At 37.6% G+C, this 26856-nt stretch overlaps 5 protein-coding genes across 5 annotated transcripts in view; 2 read left to right on the forward strand and 3 right to left on the reverse strand.

Annotated features, from left to right (window-relative positions):
* Nucleotides 1–3965, forward strand: part of LOC125189291 (eukaryotic translation initiation factor-like) — a 5305-nt gene extending 1340 nt beyond the window's left edge. Inside the window, exons 2-8 of the mRNA XM_048086583.1 lie at nt 332–427; nt 572–787; nt 1225–1316; nt 1656–1743; nt 1860–2210; nt 2317–2559; nt 2643–3965. Of these exons, the coding sequence (XP_047942540.1) occupies nt 332–427; nt 572–787; nt 1225–1316; nt 1656–1743; nt 1860–2210; nt 2317–2559; nt 2643–3656 (2100 nt within the window). The 3' untranslated portion in view covers nt 3657–3965. The remainder of the gene's footprint in view (nt 1–331; nt 428–571; nt 788–1224; nt 1317–1655; nt 1744–1859; nt 2211–2316; nt 2560–2642) is intronic.
* A 6921-nt stretch (nt 3966–10886) lies between these two features.
* On the reverse strand, nt 10887–13613 carry LOC125186544. Its single transcript, XM_048082925.1, has 4 exons — nt 12836–13613; nt 12234–12304; nt 11449–11902; nt 10887–11369 (listed from the first exon to the last, which is right to left on the reverse strand). The coding sequence occupies exons 1-4, from the start codon at nt 12959–12961 to the stop codon at nt 11169–11171; spliced, it is 852 nt and encodes a 283-aa protein (XP_047938882.1). The 5' UTR covers nt 12962–13613; the 3' UTR covers nt 10887–11168.
* Nucleotides 13614–15002: 1389 nt separating this feature from the next.
* Nucleotides 15003–18143, forward strand: LOC125190396 (nucleoid-associated protein At2g24020, chloroplastic-like). Its single transcript, XM_048087703.1, has 7 exons — nt 15003–15144; nt 16037–16191; nt 16338–16438; nt 16516–16555; nt 17046–17117; nt 17763–17819; nt 17899–18143. Exons 1-7 carry the CDS (start codon nt 15090–15092, stop codon nt 17974–17976), a joined length of 558 nt encoding a protein of 185 aa, XP_047943660.1. The 5' UTR covers nt 15003–15089; the 3' UTR covers nt 17977–18143.
* Nucleotides 17899–21247, reverse strand: LOC125190395 (serine carboxypeptidase 24-like). The gene is made up of 9 exons (XM_048087702.1): nt 20687–21247; nt 19761–19868; nt 19570–19665; nt 19402–19494; nt 19239–19324; nt 18767–19158; nt 18600–18695; nt 18413–18518; nt 17899–18334 (listed from the first exon to the last, which is right to left on the reverse strand). The coding sequence occupies exons 1-9, from the start codon at nt 20946–20948 to the stop codon at nt 18188–18190; spliced, it is 1386 nt and encodes a 461-aa protein (XP_047943659.1). The 5' UTR covers nt 20949–21247; the 3' UTR covers nt 17899–18187.
* A 1443-nt stretch (nt 21248–22690) lies between these two features.
* Nucleotides 22691–26470, reverse strand: LOC125188457 (mannosyltransferase APTG1-like). Its single transcript, XM_048085305.1, has 9 exons — nt 26075–26470; nt 25870–25987; nt 25592–25696; nt 25197–25483; nt 24134–24415; nt 23847–24036; nt 23378–23529; nt 23139–23301; nt 22691–23049 (listed from the first exon to the last, which is right to left on the reverse strand). The coding sequence occupies exons 1-9, from the start codon at nt 26323–26325 to the stop codon at nt 22966–22968; spliced, it is 1632 nt and encodes a 543-aa protein (XP_047941262.1). The 5' UTR covers nt 26326–26470; the 3' UTR covers nt 22691–22965.
* Between the last annotated feature and the right edge of the window lie 386 nt (nt 26471–26856).

Raw genomic sequence — 26856 nt, forward strand, 5'->3', positions numbered from 1 at the left:
AACCCTTGATAGGTTGTGATGATTTATAGTAAACACGTTTTGCATGTTCATCCTTTCATTTCGACATGTAGTACGAGATGTAGTCATGTAGCATCTACTATCTAAAAATTTTAAAGCAAAATAATTTACCATCTCTTCCAGGTTCTTTACATGTCCACTATTTTTCAGTCCTTACATGATTTTAGGTCTTTCATTACCTATTTAGAGATGGAGATGTTCACCATTTGATGGATTTTTGTTGATATATGATCTAGCTTATTTGAAGCTAGCATGGTAGTGATTTTCTGTATTAATAGCAGCGGTTTGCTTTTTGCTTGATATTCTTCTATAGGTGGTAACCACCATCCCAGAGAAAATTTTGAAAGTTAAACAAGAAGTTGAAGCTGAGTTTGGTACAGATATCAGCTGGAGTCATGGAGAAAGCAATGTAAGTTCCATAGAAATCTTATATTCACTTGACATTATTTGTTACTTCCTCCTCCTATATAGTTTAGTTACCATTCATTTTTCAGCTCTGGGCATTTGTTTGCATTGATGACTTTACAATTCCTTGTTATACTTTTTTCTATAGGTTTCAGATCAGCTCCAGAGCCGCTTCTCTGAGCTGGACAACCGTGACTGGCGTAATCGTTCTACACAGTTGCCTGCTCCTGCTGAGGAGAGATCCTGGGAGTCAGTAAGAGACAGGGACCTTGGTGGAAGGTGGCAACAAGATGCTAACCAGTACAATAAGCAAGATCAAACTAACTCACAGTATGCCAGATCACAGTTATCTTCAAACCAAGGGGTAAGTTACCTCTGATAATTTACTGTGTATTTATATGCTAATACAATACTGTTTGAGATCTAATCCTGGCCTGGTCTGAAGTTGTATCTAGATATTGAAGTACTTCGCCAGGATAACAAGCTCATATTTGTAATAATGTGATCTTGGCTGCAGACTTTTGGGTAGTGTATCTAATATGTCGATCTGTCATGTATATACCCTAGGCCTCCTTATGGCTTATACTACCCAAGCTTTTTTTGGTTAAAATGCCTAAAGGATCCTGGGAATCTTCCCTATTTTCTCCTTTCCTTCTATTTTCTTTCATTAAGCCCCAGTTATTTATGCTGGGTGTGACGATAGAGAAAAAGAGAGTTCATGCTAGTCATAACTATACTTTACCATTATTTGTGGTTCTTTCTGAAGTTATTGAGTGTATTTTTGTGCTGTGTCTGTAACAGGCTGTACAGACTCTAATCAAGGCTGATGCACCATGGTCTGCTCGAAGGGGTAATCTATCTGAGGAGGAGCGTGTTCTGAAAACAGTGAAGGGGTAAAACCTATTTTGTTAATGTTATTTCTGATGCCCATATACTGCCTTGTTTTATTAGCAGTTTTTCTTCTACTCTTGCCTATGTTGGTTCTACTATCTATCTTTTATAGTGTTCTTTATGCAGTCCTACATTCTTACCCATATTGTTTGTCAATGTTTTGCTTTAAGATACTATACAGGAAATACCAAAAACTGGAGTTTTGGGTTGGATTATTAAATTGACTAGCCGACACAGTCTTTTGGATTGTTGATGAATTCAGTTTGCAGATGCTATAGTGTAGGATGAAACTGACTTCTTGTTATGTATAAGTTGTCCTTATCACTGTGTCTTCCATGCAGGATATTGAACAAGCTGACTCCTGAGAAATTTGATCTTCTGAAGGGTCAATTAATAGACTCTGGGATAACAACAGCTGATATTTTAAAGGTAAAAGATCCTGGGAATTAGATTTCTTGTTGTTTTTATATTCATCCCATTGGTCTTCAATCTTGATACACCATAATTTGTTTGTTTCTAAGAGCTTTTTATTATTTTGTCATCAGGGCGTTATCTCCTTGATATTTGACAAGGCTGTGTTGGAGCCGACATTTTGCCCCATGTATGCATTGCTCTGTTCGGACCTCAATGCAAAGCTTCCTCCATTCCCATCAGATGTGCCCGGTGGCAAAGAGATTACATTTAAGCGAATTCTCTTGAACATCTGCCAAGAAGCATTTGAAGGTGCCGACAAATTGAGGGAAGAGGTCAAACAAATGACTGCTCCTGAGCAAGAATCTGAGAAAAGGGACAAGGAGAGGTTAATCAAACTTCGTACGCTTGGAAATATCCGCTTAATTGGAGAACTTCTGAAACAGAAGATGGTTCCCGAGAGGATTGTTCATCACATAGTTCAGGTTCTCTTTTCCTATCTCATCTTGTGTGTGCCATTGCTGTTCTTTTTATTGCAGAAGTTGATCTTATTCCTCTTTGCTTATACGTGACTTGAAATTTTTTGAGCAGGAACTCCTGGGACAGGACAGTTCAAGTTGTCCAGAAGAGGAGAATGTTGAGGCCATATGTCAGTTCTTCAACACAATTGGGAAACAGCTTGATGAGAACCAAAAATCAAAGCGTATCAATGATACATATTTCAGTCGCTTGAAGGAGTTGGGAGCACACCCTCAGCTGGCTGCACGACTTAGGTTTATGATACGCAATGTTCTAGATACACGTGCAAACAACTGGGTACCAAGACGTGAAGAGGTAGCATTCATAGCCCTATTATTTTCACTTCATACATATTTTCCGTGGTTATATATTTGTGTTTGTGTGTTGCTATTTTCAAGGTAAAAGCCAAAACAATTACTGAGATTCACACGGAAGCTGAGAAGAATATGGGGTTACGCCCAGGTGCTACTGCTGGCATGAGAAACAGCAGAGTAATGGCTGGGGGTCAAGGGGGTCTCTCTCCTACTGGCTTTCCAATGAACCGGCCTGGTACAGGTGGTATGATGCCAGGGATGCCCGGAGTAAGGAAAATGCCAGGGATGCCGGGAATGGATAATGACAATTGGGAGGTTCCTAGATCTCGAAATATGCCGAGGGGTGATGGTTCAATGGCTCAGCCTCCTGCTCGTGCTCAGCCTCAACTGCCAGGGAAGACACCTTCGGTTAACCCACGATTCCTACCTCAAGGTACCGGTGGTTTCATGGGTAGCAAAACTAGTGCTCTCATGCAGGGTACGGGTGTTCCTGCTCGAACTCCTACTGTTGAACCTGTATCTGAAGCACCTGCGCCAGTTAGACAAGCTCCAGTTGCTGTCAAGCCATTGCCTCCAACTGCAAAATTGAGTCTTGACGAGTTCAAGAGAAAGACGAAATCGCTGATGGAGGAATACTTTAGTATCAGACTTCTCGATGAAGCATTGGAATGTGTTCTAGAACTGAAGTCCCCAGCTTATCATTCTGAATTTGTCAAAGAAGCTATATCACTCGCATTGGAGAAAGCACCCCCATGCGTCGAACCAGTTTCTAAACTCATGGGCTACTTGTTTGAAAAGAAGGTTGTTAATGCTGATGACATTGGAACAGGGTGTCTCAGCTACGCAGCGCTACTGGAAGATCTTGCCATTGATTTACCAAAAGCTCCGGCTAATTTTGGTGAGATTATTGGGAAACTTGTGTTGGCAGGGGCACTTGACTTCAAGGTCGTGAAGGAGATCGTGGCAAAGGTGGGCGATGACTACTTCCAAAAGGCCGTCTTTGCTGCTGTTAAGAACACTGTGAGTAACGACTCGGCTGGGAAGCAGTTGCTGGATGCGGAGGCGTCTGAGGTTGCCGCCTGTGAGAGCCTGTTCTAGACCTCGTGCCTTGTTTCGGGAGCAACGCGACTTGCAACCTCATAGACAAAATATGCAAGTGATGTTGGTTGGATGGATATTTTGCTGGAGGTGGTAATAGTGTATTAATAGAGAGGAAAAGGTTAGTTTTTAAAAAAAGAGATTTTGGTTACGCATTGTGGCTAATCAAGGCCATAATCGCCGGAGAATGGGATTTGAGAGTCCTCTTGTTTTGTATTAGTTGTCAAATTGTTTATTTCGTCATGTTAAATTTTGCTAATTTTGTGAGATCATAATTTAATTTTAATCCAAGATATTTTCCTTGCGATCTTCTCTGCTGTGGTTTCTTTTGTCATTGGAGCTTAATAGTAGTATAATTTATTTTGTAAGGTGATAGTATTTAATTTTATGGATTAAATTAAGTTGAAGTTTTATTAATGTTATTCATTTGCGCCAATGGATCTTGATAACAATAAAACTACCAAACCCAGTCAAAAGCTTCTCGCGCACAAGTACAAACTCTCATCAACTCAATCCATCGTCATTGACTCATCAAGCACAGATATATCTAGAAGGCTCGTGAATTTCAAATCAAACCTCAAATACGAAACCAAGAATCAAACATACACACAAGCATGAAGCATATGAGTTCCAAATTCTTTCTCCTACAACTTCTTCCATGAAAATCATAAACTCTTCAACCTTTACACCCAAATTTCACCCCCCCAAAACTTGAGATATTCTCTACAAAACTCAACACTTTATGATTAGTATACCTCTAATTTGGGGTTCATTAATTTTGGTTCGAGCCTTATATTTTTGTATTTGTTTAATTTGAAGATAAAAAAAAATACTTTCAATTTAAAAATGCATAGAATATTTATTCTTTATTAATACTAAATTCCAATCCACATAATAGAGTAGTGAGTCGAGCGTATACATAAGTCCATGTTGAGGCTTCTTCAATAGTTCATTCCTGATATGCAAAAGCGAGTCAAACCAACCCTAAGTCCTTAGTTAATATAAATAGAAATCTTGTTATCTTAAATCATTCAGTCCTTAGTTAATATAAATAGAAATCTTGTTATCTTAAATCATTCAGCAAGAATAAAAATCCTTATGTTCCTTTGTTTTCTTTCGTTCCTTTTCATTCAAAAAAACCATCACGACAAGCCATCGTCTAACTTGAATAGGATTAAACTCCTATCAGACACCGAGCAATATTAATAAAATTGAATGGTGTTCTAATTGCTTTTTTTTTTCTTTCACTGCAGTCTATCTAGATTACTGCAATCAATCATTATCTTGTGATTAAGAAAGGTGGTAAGAAATTACTGTTTGCTTAATATTTTTTTCTTTTTACTTCTTGTTTTTACTTTAGTTAGGGAAATTAATTTAATTTATTTTATACTCACTCATGTTGGTCCTACTTTTATATACCAAGTTACTTGAGTCATTTTCGCTAAAAAAAATCTAATCATATCTATTTTCTTCTTTCTCTTACTTTATTCTCTCATTTACTTTATTTAACTCACTAAACACAACTTTCTTAAATCTCGTGCCGAAAAGAAACGCCTCAAGTAACGTGGGACGAAGAGGGTATTGGTTTTATAATAAAATGTGAGGGAGAATGAGTTAATGAAGTATTAGGTCCACTACCAAAAATGTAAAAGTGAAAGGTGATAATTTTTAGGGACATGCGAAAAAGGAAATAAGTGACAAATTTTCAGAGACAAAAGAAGTATATTTTTATAATATTAGGAAAAAATGGACATTGTCCCCTACGATTAATTAGTAGAACACATTCAAAGATTATCCCTTACAACGGATAATCTGGACAAAGAGATGGTTAAAGAAAGAAAAGGACAAAGAGATGGTTAAAGAAAGAAAAGAAGCATTTAAGGCTAAGGCGTCTTTAGATTACTGCTCGCGGGAGTGTCTCTTTAGATTGCTGCTCGCGGGAGTGTCTTGACATAGTCAGTGGCTTCTTTGGCATCTAGCTGTTTTGCAGTCATCTCATTCGTTAAACGAGGACAGTCTTTATCACCGTACGTCCGGTAATGAAGGGGATCAACAATACAATTGCCACAAGCAGGGCAGAAGTGACTGCCTTTGTACTTGTGTTCAGATCTCCAATGGTCCTTGATATTGGAAATGTGGAATGAACAACCATTGACCATGGCGTACGCTGCATGGTTATGCGATACAACTATAATCCATGGTCATGCGATACAGCTACAGTCCAGACATGGTCATGCGATACAGCTACAGTCCAGACATATACTACAGCTGACCTTCTTATCTGCCAGTTGATCGAAGCCGCGCTAGTGGTACCCGGGCTGTGCCAGCTCTTCAATATCCCAGGCCGTGTCAACTTTGTTATATTTGAGCTGTTAATTCATATTCATTTAGCTGTTATTAATAGTTATATATCTTTGATATGTAGTATGTTGCCATTTTTAAAATTTTCAAGTGAACAACAATATTACACGCCATGCTGTGTAACACAATGACTGAAGCAATTGATGAAACTAAACATGCAGACTTTCTGTGCACACTACAAAATTGCCTAATGCCTATTTATAATACATCAATGTCGGTTATGAACCGCCTTTATCAAATCTGGAGAATTCTAGATACTCCTAGGCTATTCTAATAAACATTGCAACATTTAAATTTAATGGTCTTTGGTGGAAGATATTATTTTTAATAGAAATATTATCAGATGGTTAGCCAACCAACAAAGAGGACGAATAGAACACGTGCAATTCAAGAGCTCATCGCATACAACAACCTCCAAGCTGTTTCCAAGAATACGTTGGTTGTTTGTATCTTTTTTCAGTTAATTAATAATGTAGTAGTAGTCGGGAACAGAATGGGATACGATGAGATAGAAACAAAGACAGGAATAGGTTCCCTATTCTTAACGGTCAAAGTGAGCTCCTTTATTCTGAATTCGTAATTCAGAATGAATCAAATCTCTCCACGTGGAATTCTAACCTCTGACCAATCGGTTAACAGCCGACCGCTCTACCATTGAGCTACTGAGGAACAAGAGATTAGATCTCATAGAGTTCAATTTCTGTTCTCAACCATGACCAATATGAGCTCGAACCCTCCTTTATAACTTCTTTGTAGCAGCTCCCTTCCATGCCTCATTTCAGAGGGAACCTCAAAGTGCCTCTATTTCATTATATTCAATCCAGATCCCAATTCCATTCATTTAATATTCCCCTTAGGATCGTTGACATAACAGATGTCATTTTTCGTCTATCTCTTTCTATTTCTTTTCTATATATGATATCAGTCCCCATTCATGGAATAATTGCAGGAAATAAATTGGAATAAAATCAGCCCAAGAGTTGACTATGAAATGTTATGATTATGCACTATTTTAAGTAAGTAGGAATTGGAGGGATTTGAATAAATTAGATTTAATTTGAATAAATAAGATGTGATTTGAATCAATTGGGAATTGATTGGGATCAATTAGGTGCAAGTTTCGTGGGATTATTATAATGTAAACTCCTATATAAACTATGGAGGTTTTTGAGAAAGGTATCCAGAAGAGATCAATTGTTATCGGTGTATACCGTAGGCCTCGGTGAGAGGATTATTGGCCTCTTAGGAGGATTGTATCTTTTCATTTGTTTCTGTATTTCGAGTTAAGTTATATCCCAATCCAGTTTCTATTCATATATATCCTCTTCCTGCCTTTACTTCATATCAATTGGTGCGGTGAACGATGGTTTCTACTCGCTCCGCAGAAGCACGCTCAGATGACACGCTATTGCGTGTGGAAGGATTGGAGAAGGCAGTGGCAGATCTTAAAGTATTATAATGTAAACTCCTATATAAACTATGGAGGTTTTTGAGAAAGGTATCCAGAAGAGATCAATTGTTATCGGTGTATACCGTAGGCCTCGGTGAGAGGATTATTGGCCTCTTAGGAGGATTGTATCTTTTCATTTGTTTCTGTATTTCGAGTTAAGTTATATCCCAATCCAGTTTCTATTCATATATATCCTCTTCCTGCCTTTACTTCATATCAATTGGTGCGGTGAACGATGGTTTCTACTCGCTCCGCAGAAGCACGCTCAGATGACACGCTATTGCGTGTGGAAGGATTGGAGAAGGCAGTGGCAGATCTTAAAGTGGAGTTTAACGAGAAGTTCGATATCCTATTGAAGGAGATTCGTGCTTCACAAACCAATGTGCCACACAAGGATCCACTGGATCACGAGGCCGATGATGCATCTGCAGCAGGTGATGCCTCTAGTCCACCTAACGGGACTCAACATCCGATGGCTCTTCCGTCGTTTGATGGTCGGGATGCTCTAGGGTGGTTAGCGAGGGTAGGACAATACTTCATGGTCCACAAAACTACTGATGCTAACCGCATGGACCTTGCCCTAATCGCTTTATCTGGACCTGCTCTTCCCTGGATCCAAATTCTCCATCGTAGGTTTCCTTCCCTTTCTTGGGACCAGTTTTCACGTGAACTCCTCATTCGCTTTAGCGATGATTCGGCTCGTGATAGTTATGAAGCCCTCGCTGCTACCAAGCATGATGGGTCACTGGCGGATTTCATTGCTGCATTTGAGTCGCACTTAGCTCAATTGCCCGATCTCACCGACAACCAATTTCTTGGTTTCTTTCTAGCGAAGCTCAAACCACATATTCGCCTGCAGCTGACTGATCATGGGATTGCGACTTATTCGGATGCAGTTCAAATGGCCAAACGTATCGAGCGCTTGTCGACACCTTTGACCAGTCCTAACAGCTCCGGTAACTCCTTTTCTCAGTCCTCTACACAACATTCAAGTTACCCCTTGCAGGCACATTCTCGGCCACCCCAACAGCCAGCGCCTTACTCACCCAATTCTTCCATGGTGCCAAATTCTGGGGGCCATACGTATTCAAACACAGCCTCATCGTTTGCGCCGCCCTCGGGGTCTCGCCCTAATCACCGTTTCAGACACATGTCTCAAGAGGACTATCAGAAACATAGGGCTGCAGGCACGTGTTTTCAATGTGGTCTCAAGTACAGCCCAACGCATCGCTGTCCACCCAAAACTCTCCAAGTCATTGTCCTCAACGATGACGATGATGCCATTAACGAGGAATTCGAGACGGGGGTGGACAGTGTCAGGGATCTCAGCCCTCAGCCTTGGGGACAAGGCTGTTTTTCTCCGGGAGGCAATTGATATCAGTCCCCATTCATGGAATAATTGCAGGAAATAAATTGGAATAAAATCAGCCCAAGAGTTGACTATGAAATGTTATGATTATGCACTATTTTAAGTAAGTAGGAATTGGAGGGATTTGAATAAATTAGATTTAATTTGAATAAATAAGATGTGATTTGAATCAATTCCCAATTGGGAATTGATTGGGATCAATTAGGTGCAAGTTTCGTGGGATTATTATAATGTAAACTCCTATATAAACTATGGAGGTTTTTGAGAAAGGTATCCAGAAGAGATCAATTGTTATCGGTGTATACCGTAGGCCTCGGTGAGAGGATTATTGGCCTCTTAGGAGGATTGTATCTTTTCATTTGTTTCTGTATTTCGAGTTAAGTTATATCCCAATCCAGTTTCTATTCATATATATCCTCTTCCTGCCTTTACTTCATATCAATATATGAAAAGTTCAAAAATCATCATATAATAATCCAGAAATTGCAATTGAAAAGAAAAAAAAGGAGGTTTGTGATGATTTTTCAATCTTTTCTACTAGGTATCCTTATGCATGAAGCTAATGAATTCGGTCGTTGTGATTGGACTCTATTATGGATTTCTGACCACAGTCTCTATAGGGCCCTCTACTAACATAACCTATATGTTCGTGTCAACAATGCTAATAACTATCTGGATCCATTCACATTTATTATATTCTAACTAAATGAAGTGGATTTCAAAAAGAAAATATGTATTTCTACACATAAAATTTCGATACGAAGTGGGTTGCCCGGGATCGAACCCGGAACTAGTCGGATGGAGTAGATAATTTCTTTGTTATTTTGTTACGTTTACTAAATAAAGAAAAACCCCTGCCCAAGCCGTGCTTGCATTTTTCATTGCATACGGCTTTCCCTATGTATACACCATTTCCTTTCTTAGAAAAACTTTCAAAATTTGAATACTCGGTGGATTTAACCCTTATTACATACTACATCAACATTTCAGAATAGTGATGATGGAAATCTCATTTTGATCTTTATTTTGATCTTTTTTATTTACGAAACATTTCTATTTCCAAGATTTCGGGATTTGTGATTTGCGAGTTACATATTCAAATAACTCGAGCATTTTTGGTCGGATCGGTTCTTAAAAAGTCGATGTATTTCGAATTGTAAGTGGTGCCGAGGGGAAGAAAATGAGGTGGAATATTAATTAATTCTTTTAGTAATTATTACTCCCTCCGTCCCAGAAAGATTGTCTCAGTTCATTTTTTGCACTCGTTTTACAAAAATTATAATAAATAAGTAAATTTGAAAGAGAGTAAAATAAGAGAAAGAATAATGTAGGTAAGACTATTTTCTACATTATTCTCTCTTTTACTTTACTTTCTCTCTACTTTAACTATTTATTATTATTTTTACAAAACGAGTGTGAAAAAGGAATTGGGACAATATTTCTGGGACGGAATGAGTATATGTTACTCATGTGGCAAAATATTAAAAAGAAATGGTTTATTTAATACAATAAAATTAAATTAAAATATTAGTTAAAATCTTACTCCCTCCATTACGCAGTAGCGGATGCCTGCATTTCAGTTGGGATCACCTAATACTTTTCATACTCCATCCCCTCACAAACATAAAATATGATGGTGGGTCCCGCACTTATGTTTGTGAAGGGTGGAGTAGGGGATGAAGTAGGGAGAGTATTAGGTGATGCCAACTGCATTTCAGTTCGGCATGCGATTTAAAAAAATTATGTTAAGTGAGTTAAATAAAAAATGAGAATGAAAAATGGAGAGAGATGAATAGAGAATATAACGAGAGAATGAAATAAGTTAGAAGAAATATATTGATATTTACTAAAAATAAAAATGATTAAGGAGTCATTTATGAAACTTCAGATTATATACAAAGGTAGATAACAATTTGCAGTTTATTGCATAAAAATATAATTTTCCTCCGACCATATCCAAAAACATAATTGCATTGAGTTTATGATTGAAATATTCTCTTGACAAAACAAAATTGAATCTACTAATTACTACTCCACTTCACACGCGAAATAAACACAGGTCGATTCATTCTCTATAGACTAATCAGCAAGAAGCATGATTTAAACTGACTTTTCGTCCTTTTTTACATAAAATCATGCAATAGAGGCTATCAAGTCCAAGCAGAAACTAGAGCAAACTACAGGGTATAAACTATATAATCCTTAAATTAGCTCTAGTTTGTCCATTTCAGGCAGTGCTTTTAAGTAGTACTACTATTAACTAAGGTTTTATCCCAGAAAACGCGCCAAAGCAATGGCACGGAAGCCACCATTACAGGGTTGAAAAGGCGCTTCAAACTCTCAATGCTACTGGATCCTGCCACGAGATCTTCCTCTTCCCCACACGAGACGACCCTTCACCAGCATTTCTACATATGGACAGCATCAAATCGTTTTGTACTTCATCATTTGGATGTCTCATTAAACTTCTCCTGCTTTCTTCATACTTCACCACTTCGTCATTAGTCTGGAAATCCTCATCCTCGTCACCCATCTGTTGAACATAGATAGAATATAAGAATGCATGACACTTGGAGATTTATAAGTAATCACTTGTGCATATAGCTTCATACCGAGATTTCATTCAAGTCAAAGATAGGCGCTCGGCTGGGCAATGACGATTCTCTCACACTAGAACTACTAACTTGGTTCAAATCAAAAGCTGTAGCTGCATTGCTCGGAGCTGTATCATTTGCATTCATTCTTCCTTTCTTGTTCAAGTCAAGAAATGGAGCTGTGATCTGCATCAAATTAACTTTCCCAGTGTCTAGCCTTACTTTGTGGCTAAAATCAGGATTCCCAACTGGAGACGTGCCAAACAAACCTAATTTTTTACTAACATACTGTTTCTTCTTCGGTCTGACTTCCGGAATCGGGGGTAAAATAGGAAGCGTGGCTTCTTTTCTGCGAAGTCTCTCAGTCTGCTTAGTTTGCTTCTGCAGATTTGGTGACTGTCCTAATTTTTCTTTCGGTGGCGAATTCTTAGTCTTCATGTTCACCAAGTAACTAAATCTTTTGCGTAGAAACCTGTGGATTACAATAAAAGATCATTAGGGTAACAGGACATTGAGCACTTCAACATTAGTTGTATCCATTGACAAATTATACTGAGGAACGCGAATATCCATTGCCACCGCACACACAATCTTGAATAAAAACGAATTAACAGAAGACCTAGTGAAACATAACATGCTGAGAAAGTCGCTCCATGGTTCATACTTGCAGACTATGCTCATGACATATCTCACTCACAGAACAATTAACAGCAACGCCTTTCACAGAGGATACAATCTAGACAAAGATAAAGCACACAATCTTCATATTTGTTATTAGAGTAAGAAGCAAGATTATTGCATACCGAACTTCAGCAGCGAGAGCCATCTTGCTCTGCTTCCCCGCCTCTAATCTGCTTCTCATGATATTAACTTCCTGTAGAGTAACAAGACATCTTTACATTATTTACAGTGAAACAACCAAACATGCTGGGACTAACTATTGGAGCAACAAACTGAAACTTCCAATTAAACACACACACCTTCTAATTGCATCATTTTTGGCTAAGAATCATGAAGAGATACACATCTTGCAGTAAGTTAATAATTATTTTAATCTGAGCAACCATGGAAATGAGTACTACTGCACACATGATAAAAGTTTAAGTAACCCTAAAGACCTAATCTAATTTTTTTTGGGAAACCTAATAGATATGACAAAAGAAATCCTAAACAATAATAAACACCATCAATTTCTAGTGTAAGAACTCCAACATCAACAAATTAATATTTAGAAGAAAACATTAAAGTAATAACAAAAAGAGGTAGATCAATCCATATAAAACAAGCAGATCAATTCCAAAGATCAATATCCAAGCAAATTACACATAAAACAGCAGCCCATCAACAAATAAGCAAATAAAAGCTCAGATCCCCAAATTGAAAATAGAAGAATGAATGAAAATACCTTTTGCAAGTCGTGATAGTCCTGAACAAGAGTCTGATACTTATGCTTAGCCCTAACATCCTCTCTCGCAGCAAGGCCATACGGCGTCGTTTGATCCAAAATCCCCCCTTGGATCTTCATTGACATAAAATTAAAAATCAAAGCAGGAGGCCCCCTTTTGAAAAGCTTTGATTTTGCAGACGGGAATGGGATGGATGTATATAGGGGTTAGCTGTGAAAACACGGAAACGAGGAAAATGGAAAAAGATGTGAAGACGGAAGAGAGATGGGCGAGTAATAAAGAAAAGAAGGAATAGGGGAGATAGATAGAGAGATGAAATAGGGGGACGTGTGGGAAGGTTGGGTTGTTTCCTGTGTGGACTAAAGCAAAGGGCGAAAAAGCCCACGGCAAAATAAAAAGTCATAGTTGTTGGAAAGGGAGTGAAGTTGATGATGAAGATGGGGGATTTTTGGGGGGCTGGGGTTGCAGAAGGGCAATTGTGGCACACGCAAAATTCTCTCTCTGCTTTAATTTTGGTGGTGCGTGAGGTGAGTGTGATGTTGGGACTCTGGTTTGTTGTTGGGAAAAAGTTGCAAGTCAAGAAGAGATTCCTGATTTGAATAGAATGAGACGATGTAGGCATTGTGTAGACATGGACAAAGCGAGAGGAGAGAGAAAGGAAGGAATTGATGAGTCCTGCTATGTGTAGTGGAAAAATGGCTGAAAAAGCACAGGATGAGAGAGAGAGAGAGCGATGCGATTTTCCTGGTGTGCTGTTGAGGTTGTTGGGTAGCAGCATGAGTTTGAAGGCTGTGCTGGCGCTTTGCTTTTTCTTTAATAAATGCGCCATTCCTGTTTATCACCATCCCCATTTCTGCCTGCTCATACGGAATCATACCCATGAAAATCCAACTTAATGCGTTCGCAGCAGCACTATTTGCAGGAGCCAAACTTCAACCGCGGCGGCTATTGCGGCACCCGCTTTCAAATTTATTATTATTATTATTATTATTATTAATTTTGATTCAATATAGTAAAAATATATGTTCGACAGACACATTTTTAATGTAAAATTAATAAGCACTGTAATTTTATTAATAGTGCCCATCTCCCACATTTTTATATTAGCATTATTTTCTTTTATTATTAAGGCCAATGTCTAAATAATAATACCCAATAAATTAATTCTTTAATATATTACTCCCTCCGTCCCAGATAATTCGTCCCAGTTCATTTTTCACACTCGTTTTGCAAAAATAATAATAAATAGGTAAAGTTGAGAGAAAGTAAAATAAGAGAAACAATAATGTAGATAAAACTATTCTCTACATTATTCTCTCTTTTACTTTACTTTTTCTTCACTTTAACTATTTATTATTATTTTTGCAAAATGAGTGTAAAAAAGGAACTGGGACGAATTATCTGGGACGGAGGAAGTATAATATTAAAAAAATACAACGATAAGCAATTTACAATAGGAGAAGAAATTTAATAAATTAAGTTTTAAAAAATTGAACATCAAACCCCGGCGCCCTGCAATGGGGGCCTATCTCGAGGCTGATTGAAAGCCGATGGCGGATCGGCTGAGGCGTATGATCGGCCATGGGGCGGAGGCGTTGGTGAGTGGCGATCAACACCCTCTCCACAATGGGAGCCGATCGGAGGCGATGGGGTGGCGGATCGCTCAGCCCTTGCGATCGGCCACCATTGTGAGTGCCCTAAAATACAAAAATAAAATAGATAAATTAGATAGAGTAAAAAAAGAAACAAAAAATATAGATAACTGATAAAGTAAGTAAGTAAGAAAAAATAATAATAAATTAAAAATAACTTATATTTTTAATAATATAAGATTAATTTAGTGGACCAATAAAAATAGGAAATGAACTGGAGTAGTACTAGTTTAGTGGACAGGGATTTTTTTTTTCCCATTAGTCGAAAGTTAACTTTATACTCATATGTTACTGATTAATACTCAGAAATCTTACTTACTAAATGTCACTCCATATGGTATGACGCAATTTTTTGTGCTAAATTAATGCATAAAAGTTACAGTTGAAAGTAGAATAATGTTATTATATCTAAAATAATAATACCACGCCGGATCTGAACCCGACCCGTATAATTATGTAAAATCAAAATGGATCGGGGTTTGGAGCCCACCGGCACCGACCAAATTAAAAAGAGTAAAATTTCTGAACTGCAAAACCAACAACATAACTACTTTTATCCACTCATCTCTTTCACCTCTGAGTGCGTGTTTCTGTGTGAAAAATGGCCTCAACTACAGCTCAACTTGCCAAGTCTATGCCGGTTTCTGGCTCCATATGTACTCTCTCCGCCGAAATGTGCTTTTTATTATATATTACTCCTACTATTTTCTTTTTCTGTGTGCCACGAGAATTTAGATAGGTATTTGGGGATTAATTTCCTTTTAGTTATGCTGGTTTAGAGTGCAAAACGTTGGATATTATTGAATTCTTAAGTATGGTTCATTTTGGTATAAACTAGTACTAGTAAACAGTGAAATCAAGCCTTACTGATGATCTTTTATCTTCTGCCCTTATTCCTCAAATAGTGGATAAGAGTCCTATCATATAATCTTCGAATGGAGGAACTGTCGTTTAATAATTCCGGTTTTCAAGTTAAGTTAGGAGTGTAAGGAGGTTTGTTTGGCCGAAACTTAGCAAGTTAGATAAAGTTGGTGGAACGTAGTAAAAACGTAAATGAGACATTTATTGGTGGACGGAGGGAGTAATGTTTTGTGCTCTGCATCGAGCATTCACTAGGATGCAAATGTTGGTACCGGAGCTGGGGATGGAGTATTCTAAATGGTTGAAGGTAGCAGCAGCCAGTATTCAAAATTATTGATATGATTGTTTTCTTCTAGTTTAGAAGAAACAGCAGATAATGGTAGAAATGGACTTGGCCTGGTTCTGGATATCTGCATTTTTAAGGGGCGGATAGAAACTAAGTAGGACTATTTTCTTTTGTTCATGGTACAAATTTCCTTCATTTTAAGTGTTGTTTATGAACATAAGTTTGTTCTTGCATAGGGTGGTTAAATAGTTGATTTGTATATTATGCAAGTTTAGATATCATTATATATTGAAAAATGTTTTTTTGGCTCTTTAAACTATCTATGTGCATAAGGTCAGTATTCTATATTTGCTTCGTTTGGTAACATTCCTCTTGTTTCCCTTTCGCATTTATCTGCTCAGACAGATTAAACACCAGCACAAGTCCAGTTGGCATATGTGGTCTATCTCAGTCTACTTACCAGAAGTTGATTGTGAAACAGAAGCCTCTTAAAATTTGCTGCCTATTCGGTGGTAAGAAAGATAATGGTGAAAAAAGCGATGATGCTCCTTCAAAGGCAAGTTATCCAAGTTTTATTTGTTCAACAGAGTTTTGCAAGTTTTTAAGGTGTTAAGTTGAAGTGCAGCTAAATCTTGTGCATTTCTCTTTTCGAATTACAAGCTCATATTCCTTAAATGATGTTGGATTGATTTTGAAGATCAGGCGGGGTTCATGGGAGGAATGCAAGGGTTATATGAAACAGTGAAGAAGGCGCAGATGGTTGTCCAGGTTGAAGCAGTCAGAGTGCAAAAAGAACTTGCAGCGTATGTTCGAGTGAACTAAAGCATTTTTTATCACGGTATCCAATTCACCCATTTCCCTTTTTGGAATCCTTATGCAGAGCAGAGTTCGAGGGTTACTGTGAAGGAGAGCTCATAAAGGTATTCAGCAGATAAATTAAGCTTCCAGTCTGGCAGCACACACTTAATCCTCATCGTCCCCCTTCTCCACTCAATAATAAAAATAACAGCTGTACTAGACTTAAATGCTTTAGGATCTTTGACTACATATATACTACAAATAAATACAGTAACTATTTTGAAAAAATATAAAAATATTGAGCATTAATATCGAAAGAAAAGCCAGTTAATCTCTCAAGCAGAGTACTTTGTGTACATGCATGAATTTGCAGTGCATGATGGGCTTATAGATGAAAGTTTGAATTATGTTTCTCTCTCAATAATGTCCTCAAATTCTGCTTGTAATGAGCACTCAAGGTAATTTCCTTGCAGAAATGCACCTTGGTTTTGACATCAATGATTGAACTTATCCGAAATATTACTAACTATGCGTGGATAAGCCTACTTTCCCTCTTGAACCACCTTTGTTTGGTAGATAAGTAACTGCACCTTGGCTTTGACATCATTTCAGGTTACTTTGTCTGGGAATCAACAACCTATACGCACTGAGATTACTGAAGCTGCAATGGAACTAGGAGCTGAAGTGAGTGTCCTTGGATTCGCTTTCTGTTGAATATGCTGTTTATGGTTCTCCTTATTTTAGTACCACCACGTACACACATTCAGACTGCCATTGCATGTTACTTCTTTGTTAACTACCTGGGCTGGTCATTTATACCAATGGTCACTTGAATACGTACTTACCCTATACCCGGGACATTATACCAGTTTGCAAAGTAGCAGAAATGTACTAATCTTGACAAAAAAAAATGCGATTGTCAGCTATATATCAAGCGACATTGAAAATGGGCGTGCAACTACTATGTCCGATAAACAAAATTATTTTAATCTTTTCTACACATACTGTCTTTCTCTTTGAGATACATGTAGAAATGGAGAGTTGCAGAATGTTTTTTGACTGACTTGCTTCAAGTAAATCGCATAGTTCCCCCATATAAGACAGAAGTTATCCTTTTGCTTTATGTATTTCCCATGCTTAGTTGGAACTTTTACTTTTATTTACTTATACTGATGGTGATTTCAAATAAATTTCTCAGATCTTTTGAAGTTCAAAGAAAGAAAACATCATATTCAAAACTCATCCTTCCATCTTGGTTTACGCTTGTATTAAACATATTCTTCGGTAATTATTGAGAAATTTATTAACTTTGGTTTCTTCTTTGGACAGAAACTTTCGCTGTTGATCAACGAGGCATACAAAGAAGCACATCAGAAGAGTGTTATTGTAAGATTCTGTCGTAAGTATAATGGTTTTTATTAAATTTTCCCTCTTAAATTTTTTCTAATTTCCTTAATTCGTCCAGGCAATGAAGGAGAGAATGAGCGACCTAGCTCAGAGTATAGGAATGCCTCCCGGCCTGAGCGAGGGGTTCAAACAATGACTTTATGTAGAAACACAATTTTGTTTCTAGTCAAAGAGAATGCATGTACGTTTACATTATACAATCTTCCTTTGACTAAAAACAAGGATGTGAACGAATAGCTTGCTTGAGAACTATAGCATGTCATACAATTCATGTTGAATGATCCTATTCTAAGACTTTTTCTAGATGTTCCTCCACCTGGTTTTCGTGAAAGTACATTTTTGTTATCTTACTGAGATTTTGGCAAGTCTTTCCCAGACAAGAAGGACTCTATAAGTTTGAAAGCTCTCATGGGCTGAAACAGAGGAACCTCATGCCCAGCTCCTCTAACTGTCGCAAATGTTAGCCCATCATACACCTCTGTCCATCCTCCCACCTGTAAATAATAAGCTATTGTTTCATTAAATTCCTACAAAAATCACGCTGCAGATTCCTATGAATATGATTAATTTACCTGGCCACCAACATACCAAGGATACCATGGAGTTTTGATTCTGAGATTGAGATGGCTCAGAGAAAGCTTCGTTGCTGTCACAGGGACAACTGCATCTGTGTCCCCACTGCAGTGGAGATAAATGGAAGGGTTAACTAAACAATCTTTGATATTTTTGCATATATGAATTTTATTGATATGATTGCACCTGAATACCCATATTCTAAGCCCTGCAGCGATCAGCTTCGTGTAGACGGGGAGCATTGAAGCGGGAGAGTCTTTCCAGTTATTTATAAGTGGATCGCTGCCGTATGCATAGGTAATATATCATTCTCCTTTTAAGCTCTTCAAACTTGCTATATTATTTGAAAATACCTGCATGCTGTCCACTTGTATGGAATGCCGGTAGTATTTGCATGGAGCACTTTCTGCACATCCAGCCTGTTGTAGTATATCTCAGCATAGTTCTCTGTACACGGGTCGTATCCAGAAGATCGTGCAACTTTCCTGCGCTTCAGAAACTGCCTGCTTCCTCCCCCTTGTGGTTCATTGCACCTCTCTGTGTATATGTTGTACAGATTTATGTTCCCAATTTCTTTATCCACGTATATCAGCATGTCTTGACATTTCTGGGAAGTATCTTTGAAGCTGTTATTGCATGATTTCAAAAGTAAGTTATATGTGTGATCCGATATCAAGGAGTGGCTCCACCAGTAGTTCACTGTTCCAATGTAATCGTAGTAGCTATCTGTATCTGCATTTCCTACCTGCGCAATAGATTTTTGTCATGTCTAGCAGCATTCAATATCATTTCTCATGCCTGATATTAGACTGAAAGTGAGGTTACGATGAATCCTTTGAGATTGATGATGGGTTGGGAAGATTTGTTGTTATAATCATATATCTTGTTTGCTAGCTGTGGGACGTAATGGCCTGCCAAAACAAGTAAGGTTGAAGATTGTTAGCTTAGTGTTGGATATGGCAGATGCATGGTATGTGGTCAGTACTACCTGCATAGCTCTCTCCAGAGATGTAAAAGTCTCTGTATTTGTACTGTGGAAACCTATCCATCCATCTTATCAGGAAAACCAGAGCATCCTCAGCTATAAACACCAAATTTTGATGAGATTCTCCCCTTTTTGCTTCAAATGAATGCAAAAAATGGATATGGAATGTACCGGTTCTTTCGTCCCCAGAGTCCTCGAGGTTGGAGCTCGTGTTTGTGTAGGAGAAGCCAACTCCAGCAGGCGATTCAAGAAACAAAATATTTGCCACTGCAACCATAAAAAACTTGATGCTGCAGGTAGGCTCTTTTCTTTTTTCAACCTTATTCCAGAGAAGAAATGAATACAAGCAAGTGTTTTGGTACCTATATTCCATGAGTATTTGTTGAGGTAGAGAGATGAAGCATTTTTGTTGATTCTAAATGGCCCTATTTCTTCTGATGCTCCATATGCCACTGATGAACATCCAGGTCCTGCATAAAACAAAGATTTATGTACAAAATTAAAAGGGGTTATTTGTTTTGTTTGATCATGTATATGTATGTACAACTGTAGAGGGCATGCAGAAATAAGGTGACAATTTATGAAAAAGAGAGATGCTTGTGGTGTGGTGCTAACGTGCACCGGGAGAGGGGATGAATCGTGATGACCGGTGAGAGTGATTTCCATGGCTAAAAGTCGACAGTGACTCGTGTCTCACTGTGTGTTTCATGTTATTTTGAAATGACTCAACTATTAATGTATGACATAAGTTCACACCTACTATATTGGAAAACAACAATCATATATTTATTATACCTAATATAAGTAAATAAAATATCCCACCAAAGTTACCAAAAAAGACTTTCAAAATCTATACTCCCTCCCTCCCATTCTAAATGAGGCACGGGATTTTACACAGTTTTGTTTTGTTAGTCGAATGGAGTGAGAATAATGTAAAAATAATAATGTTTCTATTTTAGGAAATGTGTTAATTAGACTTAGATGGGGCATCTATAAAACGAAAGCATGTCATTTATAGTGGAACGGAGGGAGTATGTTAAGAGTGAAAAGAATTATGGTCGACATACACCTCACTTCAAAATTTGTGCCTAATAACGTAGACTAGTGAATGAAAAAGTTATATATTGGCCTATCTCAACGTTAGCTGTCCCATTTATTCATTGGACCCAACTTTAAATTTTTCTGGTTGAAGAAGGTTTAGTAGCATTCGAGTGGTTGTCCGAAATCAATTTTATAATTATGGTGAAATAATAAATAAATAAAAAATTAAGTAGAAGTTAGAAGAAACCTCCATTGAGCCAAAGAAGAAGTGGTTTAGTATGCGGATTATCGGCAGCCTCCGTGAGCCAGTAGAAGAGGGCGCGGCCCTCTTCTTGGTTGACGGTGACATAGCCCGAATATTGGGAGAAGTTGACCGCCGGCTGCCCTGGAAGCGCCGTGATGCGGTCAAGATCTTGCTCTCCTCTCCCCTCTCCAAATGCAATATTGCTAAATGCTGTTGACAACACTATTATTATGATCACATGGATTATTCTTCTCATCAACTCCATTGCTACATGTATGTGTGTGTGTCAGTGTGTGTGATTTTTTGTACTAGAGTGGAGGAAAATGAAGTAGTACTAAATTTTCAGAAGCTGCAGGGAGATGAGGAATTGAGGATGTTGGATATATAGAGATGTTTTAATTAATTGTCAGTGTATGGTGGCTGGAAACATGTGATGAGGCAATGCATTTATGGGATCTTAAACAGCTCTTCAAATAGGTACTCCACAAGCTTGCATGATGCTTTCATATATATTAGGACTTTGGAGTAATAAGTTAGGACCATTCCTCTCACTATACAGAGATGAATGCATGTTAAATGGGGAAGATGGGGAGATTAAATAGGATATGAATTGAATTTATTCCATTCATATTTCAGAAAATTGTTGACCACTATAAAAATAATTCTAAAAGGGTAGTCGACAACTCAGATCTGACCTTTATATATGTACAATTAATACATGTTTATTTGTGTAAATTAACAAAAATGTTATTTTATGAATACATTTGTGATGCATTCGTGTATATCGTGTCTCTTTCAGTTTTATAGCAATACTATTGCTGGATTTTAAGTTATAAACGTTAATGTTCACCTGTCCTGAAATTGGTGCATACCTAAAAATTGATTCTATTTATGACTTGCAAATAGTGTGAAGGATTGACTTGCAGCATGTTCTCTTATTTCAGACTTCAGAGAGTGTATAATTCTGTTATTTGTTCAACTTTTTAAGGCCAAATTTACAAAAGTTACTATTTTCTTTTGTTGTGATGCCATCTTTACAATGATATTACACCCAAGACTTGAAATTTTTTTACTGATAGTAAAAGATATACTGGGAGATCAAGTATTTCCTTAAACATGTTAGTAACATGATGTTACTCATATTTATGTAAAAATATTGATATGCAATTATGCATACATGTTGTTGGTGTTGATGATTATTAGTATTACTATTAGTATTATTACTACTAATTATGAGAGCCAAAGTTTAAATCATTATTGGGCATTAAAGATAAAAAGCCTTCCACTTGACCAAAGTTGATTTGAGTTAACCACAAATATTAAAATAAATGCAACTCTAAAATAGTTATTCGCTTTATAGCAAGGACTTGGCTCCAAAGTAGAAGTTAAGATACATTGACAAAATAATAATCAGTCTCATATTTGTGAACAACATAGATGCTTGTAATGAGGATGTCAAGGTGATTTGGGCAGTTCCGGAAAGTTTGGAAGTTGGGGGAGAGTTGGCAACACAGGCATTTCGAGCTCTGGCAATTCTGGTTTTGGCAGTTGTGGAAACTCGGGCTTGGATAGTGTTGGCGATTCTGGAATCTCAGCTTTAGGAAACTCTGGAATCACAGGCTTAGGCTGCTCTGTGATTTCGGGCTTTGCCAAAGGCATGGGGGACTCAAGAAGGCGGCGGGCCTCAGTCGTGTAGGCCATCACAACGACAAAAAACAACAAGAGATAGGAATAGGTGGGGTGATGGTTTACCATTTTTGGATATTATATATATCTTAGATGTTTGTAGTACTTGAGGTGATGGGAGATGCATGATAGGAAGAGGTTTATATAGGAGAAATTTCAGGATTTTAGGGTTGGTTGGTTTGTTCGAATTGATGCATGGTAGGAGTTAGAATCATGCAGTTAGTTCAACTCTTTCCCATCCAAATCAAATTTTATAGCTCAACCAACTTTTAAAATATTACTGTCTATTTGTATAAGGAAAACGTAATCGACAAACCAAAATTTGTAAAAAAAAAAAAACCTCTTTTACAGTGGCAGAGAGTAAGATTCATTAGACAAAACTGACAATCTATGTATATGGCTCTTTTTCAATGAAATATTCTCTCTCAAAACTACAGGTGGAAAAGAAAGTACTATGGGATTTCAGCTGCTGTAAATGACAAAGTTGTTAAATTTTATCTCCCCCAAAAAGGGCCATAACACCACTACTTAAAAATTCTTACAACTAGTTCTTCACTTGTTCAACCACCACTGCAAAATTTGGTACCATCACCAATTCAATGGCCTTGAAAAGCATACAAAACCACTGATGCTTGCAACTCTCTATCCACCTTAAAATGAGAGTGGAAAAATCTTTTAATCTGCAAGGTAGAGATTCGGTCTGTCAAAGCTCCAAATTCTCAAATCTACGACGAAATAAGTCAACAAACTCAAGTATAAAAGCAAGAACCTCCTTGAAATGATGTGAGGCTAGAAACCCCTTCAATGGCTTCTCTTCTGAATCAAACAGAGCAATGTGGCTAGGACGGTTCCAAGTTTGAGCCAACTTTGTTGTGAAGCCAATGGGGTCCTTTAAAAATTGATCAGACTCGTCCAAGATTCCTCTGTCATCACTGTTTAGAGCAACACTGGAGTAAACAAAGAGAGTTGAATAGAAGTGAGAGAAACCTTAGGATTTCAGGTTGTTACCTTGGCGTACAGTCCAAGAAACGCATAGGGAGGTTGCGATGCAGAGTGGAGTAGTATGGTGTAGCATGGCAAGGCGTTAGAAAAAGGATGCTTTCGACGTTATTCTCTGTGGCCTCCTCCGCAAGATAGTTCATGAGATCCTCTGTTCCTCTCTGCAGAGATTAGCAAGTAACAGTATACCAAGGAAACATTAGGGAGCCTTCAGTTTTTACAAAATAAGCCCTCCATGCCCCAATAAGTGTCTCATGCCATCAAAACACACATACCAAGAAAGTGGGCAATTTTACTCATATAAATTAGGCGACTTTTTACAATGAAATTCTGAAATGGGATATTGTTTGCAAACAAAACCTTAATAAGATCTGTGATCAAGCATTAGAGAAAAACTAAGACTAGTTTGCATTAAAAAAATGAGAGGTTCGTATAAAAGCAATACCATCGTCAGTCACTGAGACCAACGTCAATGTACCTGATGAATCATGCTCATATATAATGCCATTGGGACGTTAGTTACGAGAAGGAAGAGGACTGCCAATTCCAGCTTCGGGGCGCGCCTAATATGTGAATATGAACCTCCTTTCGACCTCTCTGCTCGTCCTAGGCTGGCTAGGGAATAACCCGAGAACATCAACGCTACAGGAAGCACAGGAAGAACAAACCTGATAGTTGGAGTCTGAAGAATTAGAGGTATTTATGGGAAAAGCACTAATGGGGCTTTAGATGTCAGAGTGCACGATGTCAATTAAACCAAGGTACCTGAACTCTTTGTGGCCAAGGAGGCTATAAATTCCCAGAACCCATACAACCAATCCAGGAAGCTTCCACTCTTTGGACATAATAATGCCTGCTATGGTAAACGGTATGTAGGTAAAGAGCATAACAGTGAATCCTTGCGTCAAATACCAGTGCCATGCATGCGTTCCATAATAGTCTCCACCAGATGAGAAGAAATTGAACTTTAGAAAGTTAAGAGGAACGATCACCCATGATCCATAGAACTGATAGTCCAATAAGAATGTAAGACCAAGCACAATCCCCCTGATACACATCATGATTTCAATATAAGTAGAAAACAAGCAGCCGTTTACAAGGTAAATACAGAATCATTACAAAATGAAACTGTTAGAGTTCAATTAAAAACAATTGCCATTAGTGGTTTATGCATGTATAGGCATCTTCTAATGGTGCTAAAAGGACATGAAAAACTGAAAAGTCAGCTCGGTTAGTCTACACAGTTCAGAAGTCAAAAAAGACAGATATATCAATAACAATTATCCGAGAGACAATAACTGAATGACTGAAGGTCCTGAACAAACAAAAGTTATTTTAATACTTGGCTCTAAACAGAAGTATCTTGATCACATATGAAGATACTGTTACTGAAATCTTTTTCTGAAAACATAATCTTCCTTAGTTCATGCAGAATGCTGTCTTTATGTTCATTAATGTTTGTAGCATCATAAATATCTAAGTTAAAAATATAGAATTACTTACATGGGCCTTGGATTTCTGATCAACTTAAAATTGATTATTGATGGTCAACCATGTTTTCAGTTTACAGCCTTCTCTCTCAAGAAAATGGTAGGAATAAACATCTTTCTTGTGGGACTAAGAACTGGGAAATAATCCAAACTTCATCTTGAACACACTAATCTAGGGCATTTCCCATGTAGAGGTGAGGTGAAGAATAATTGAGCTATTGTTATAGTGAGACGTGAGTAAAAAGCAATAGTATTTTATAAAAACTTTTATAAGTAGCCCTTAAAATCCAAGCACAAAGACCAAAAAAGAAAACATGTGTGATTGTTAGTATACTTACCCGATAGGAACCACTTCGAGAAAAATAAACTTTAGCTTAGTACGTGTTGAAAATAACTCCAGACAACCAACATAAATCCAAGTGATAGCACTTGTTGGTCGAATGGCACATGCTATTGCTGCTATAGCCAGGGCATACTTTCTAGAACTAGATGGAACTGCAGTGGCAGACCTTCTCAAGCAGGGCCAGTAGTATAAACTCAAAATTGTGAGAACGGTTTCTAAACTATTAGAAAAGGTGCGAGGCATGCAGAAAAACAAGAACCAGTTGCTTAGCTGTGCAAAGAGCTGTCACGGAGTTAAGGTGCAGTAATATTTGTATTCCATTTGCCAATAAAAACAACGAAAAAAGCAGGTTTGGAAGCACACAAAAGCATTGAAGCAAAGCAAGGATACAGCCCATTCAGCAACACTACCACCAAACAGAACTCGAGAGAATTTGTACACGTAGAGATCACCAAAAGCAGCAAATATCGACTGAAGCAGGCGAGGAGACCTAATCTGTGCAAGATTATAACAATGCCACACAATTTACAACAAAAGCAGTGCAAGCAGAAAGTAGAATAACATAAACAACATCAGGTATAGAAGTGGCAGAGCATTAGAAGTAGAATAACATGAAAAACAAAAGGTTAAAAAATGAAATTTTTTGAAGTAGAAGAAATTAATAGTACCATGAACCAAGGTGAATCAAGATGAAGAAAGGCAAGAACTTTATACAGAGCAGCAAAGATAACTGGATGCAAGTAGCTCCTTATGCCTTTTTCCCATTCCCATGTTTGATGCCCATACCTAACATTCAATCAACAATTCAAAATCCTGAACTGTGAAATTTGTGCTTGTGCGTGTGTGTGTGAGTGAGAGGAGAGATTGATTTACCCAAATGCAATTCGATGGGCTATTTCAAGAGCTTGCCAGTGTTCATCCGGATTGAAGTATGTCTGCACGAGCAAGGAATTGATAATGCGCGCAATCAAACAGAATATAAATATTTTGGGCAAAGATGATTTCGATTCAGGGTTTTTGGAGGTGGATTTCTTGTCGTCGTCGTCGTCATCATCTTCATCTTTGTCATCATCATCTTCTTCTTCAACAGGCGATTCGGATTCAAAGTTTTTCCTTCTCCTCATTTCTCCTAATTTTATCTTTTCCTGATTGATTGGATCTTAAATCGTCGCTCGAATTGGAATTTGGCGATCACTACTACTTTGTGCTAACATTTCTAATTTCAGATTTTCTCTCGTCTTTATTGAGATGTCACCATCTTACGACATTTTATGCATTTTTTAAGATTGACGAGTTTCTGTGTAAAAGTTGCAAAAGAGCTAAAATATGTTATGTCGAATAAAATATAGAGTAAAGTCTCTTTTTGGTCCTTAACATATAGTGATTTTACGATTTTGGTCCAAAACATTATCTTTTGAATTATTTAGTCCCTCACAATTGAAAACGGGCCAAATTTGGTCCTTTTTGGACGGCACCGTTAAAAATTAACTGTCAACGGCAGTTTAAACTATTTTGCCAATGTTAAAAATTAACTGTCAACGGCAGTTTAAACTATTTTGACTGGATTATGTTACTAATTAGTATATATTTTATTAACAATTAAATTATAACTTAATTTTTAGGTTACAGATTAGGTTTCTTCGTTGTTCTCCTTC

Source organism: Salvia hispanica, chromosome 5 (genome assembly GCF_023119035.1).
Source record: "Salvia hispanica cultivar TCC Black 2014 chromosome 5, UniMelb_Shisp_WGS_1.0, whole genome shotgun sequence".
In the NCBI taxonomy this organism is placed as follows: Eukaryota; Viridiplantae; Streptophyta; class Magnoliopsida; order Lamiales; family Lamiaceae; genus Salvia; species Salvia hispanica.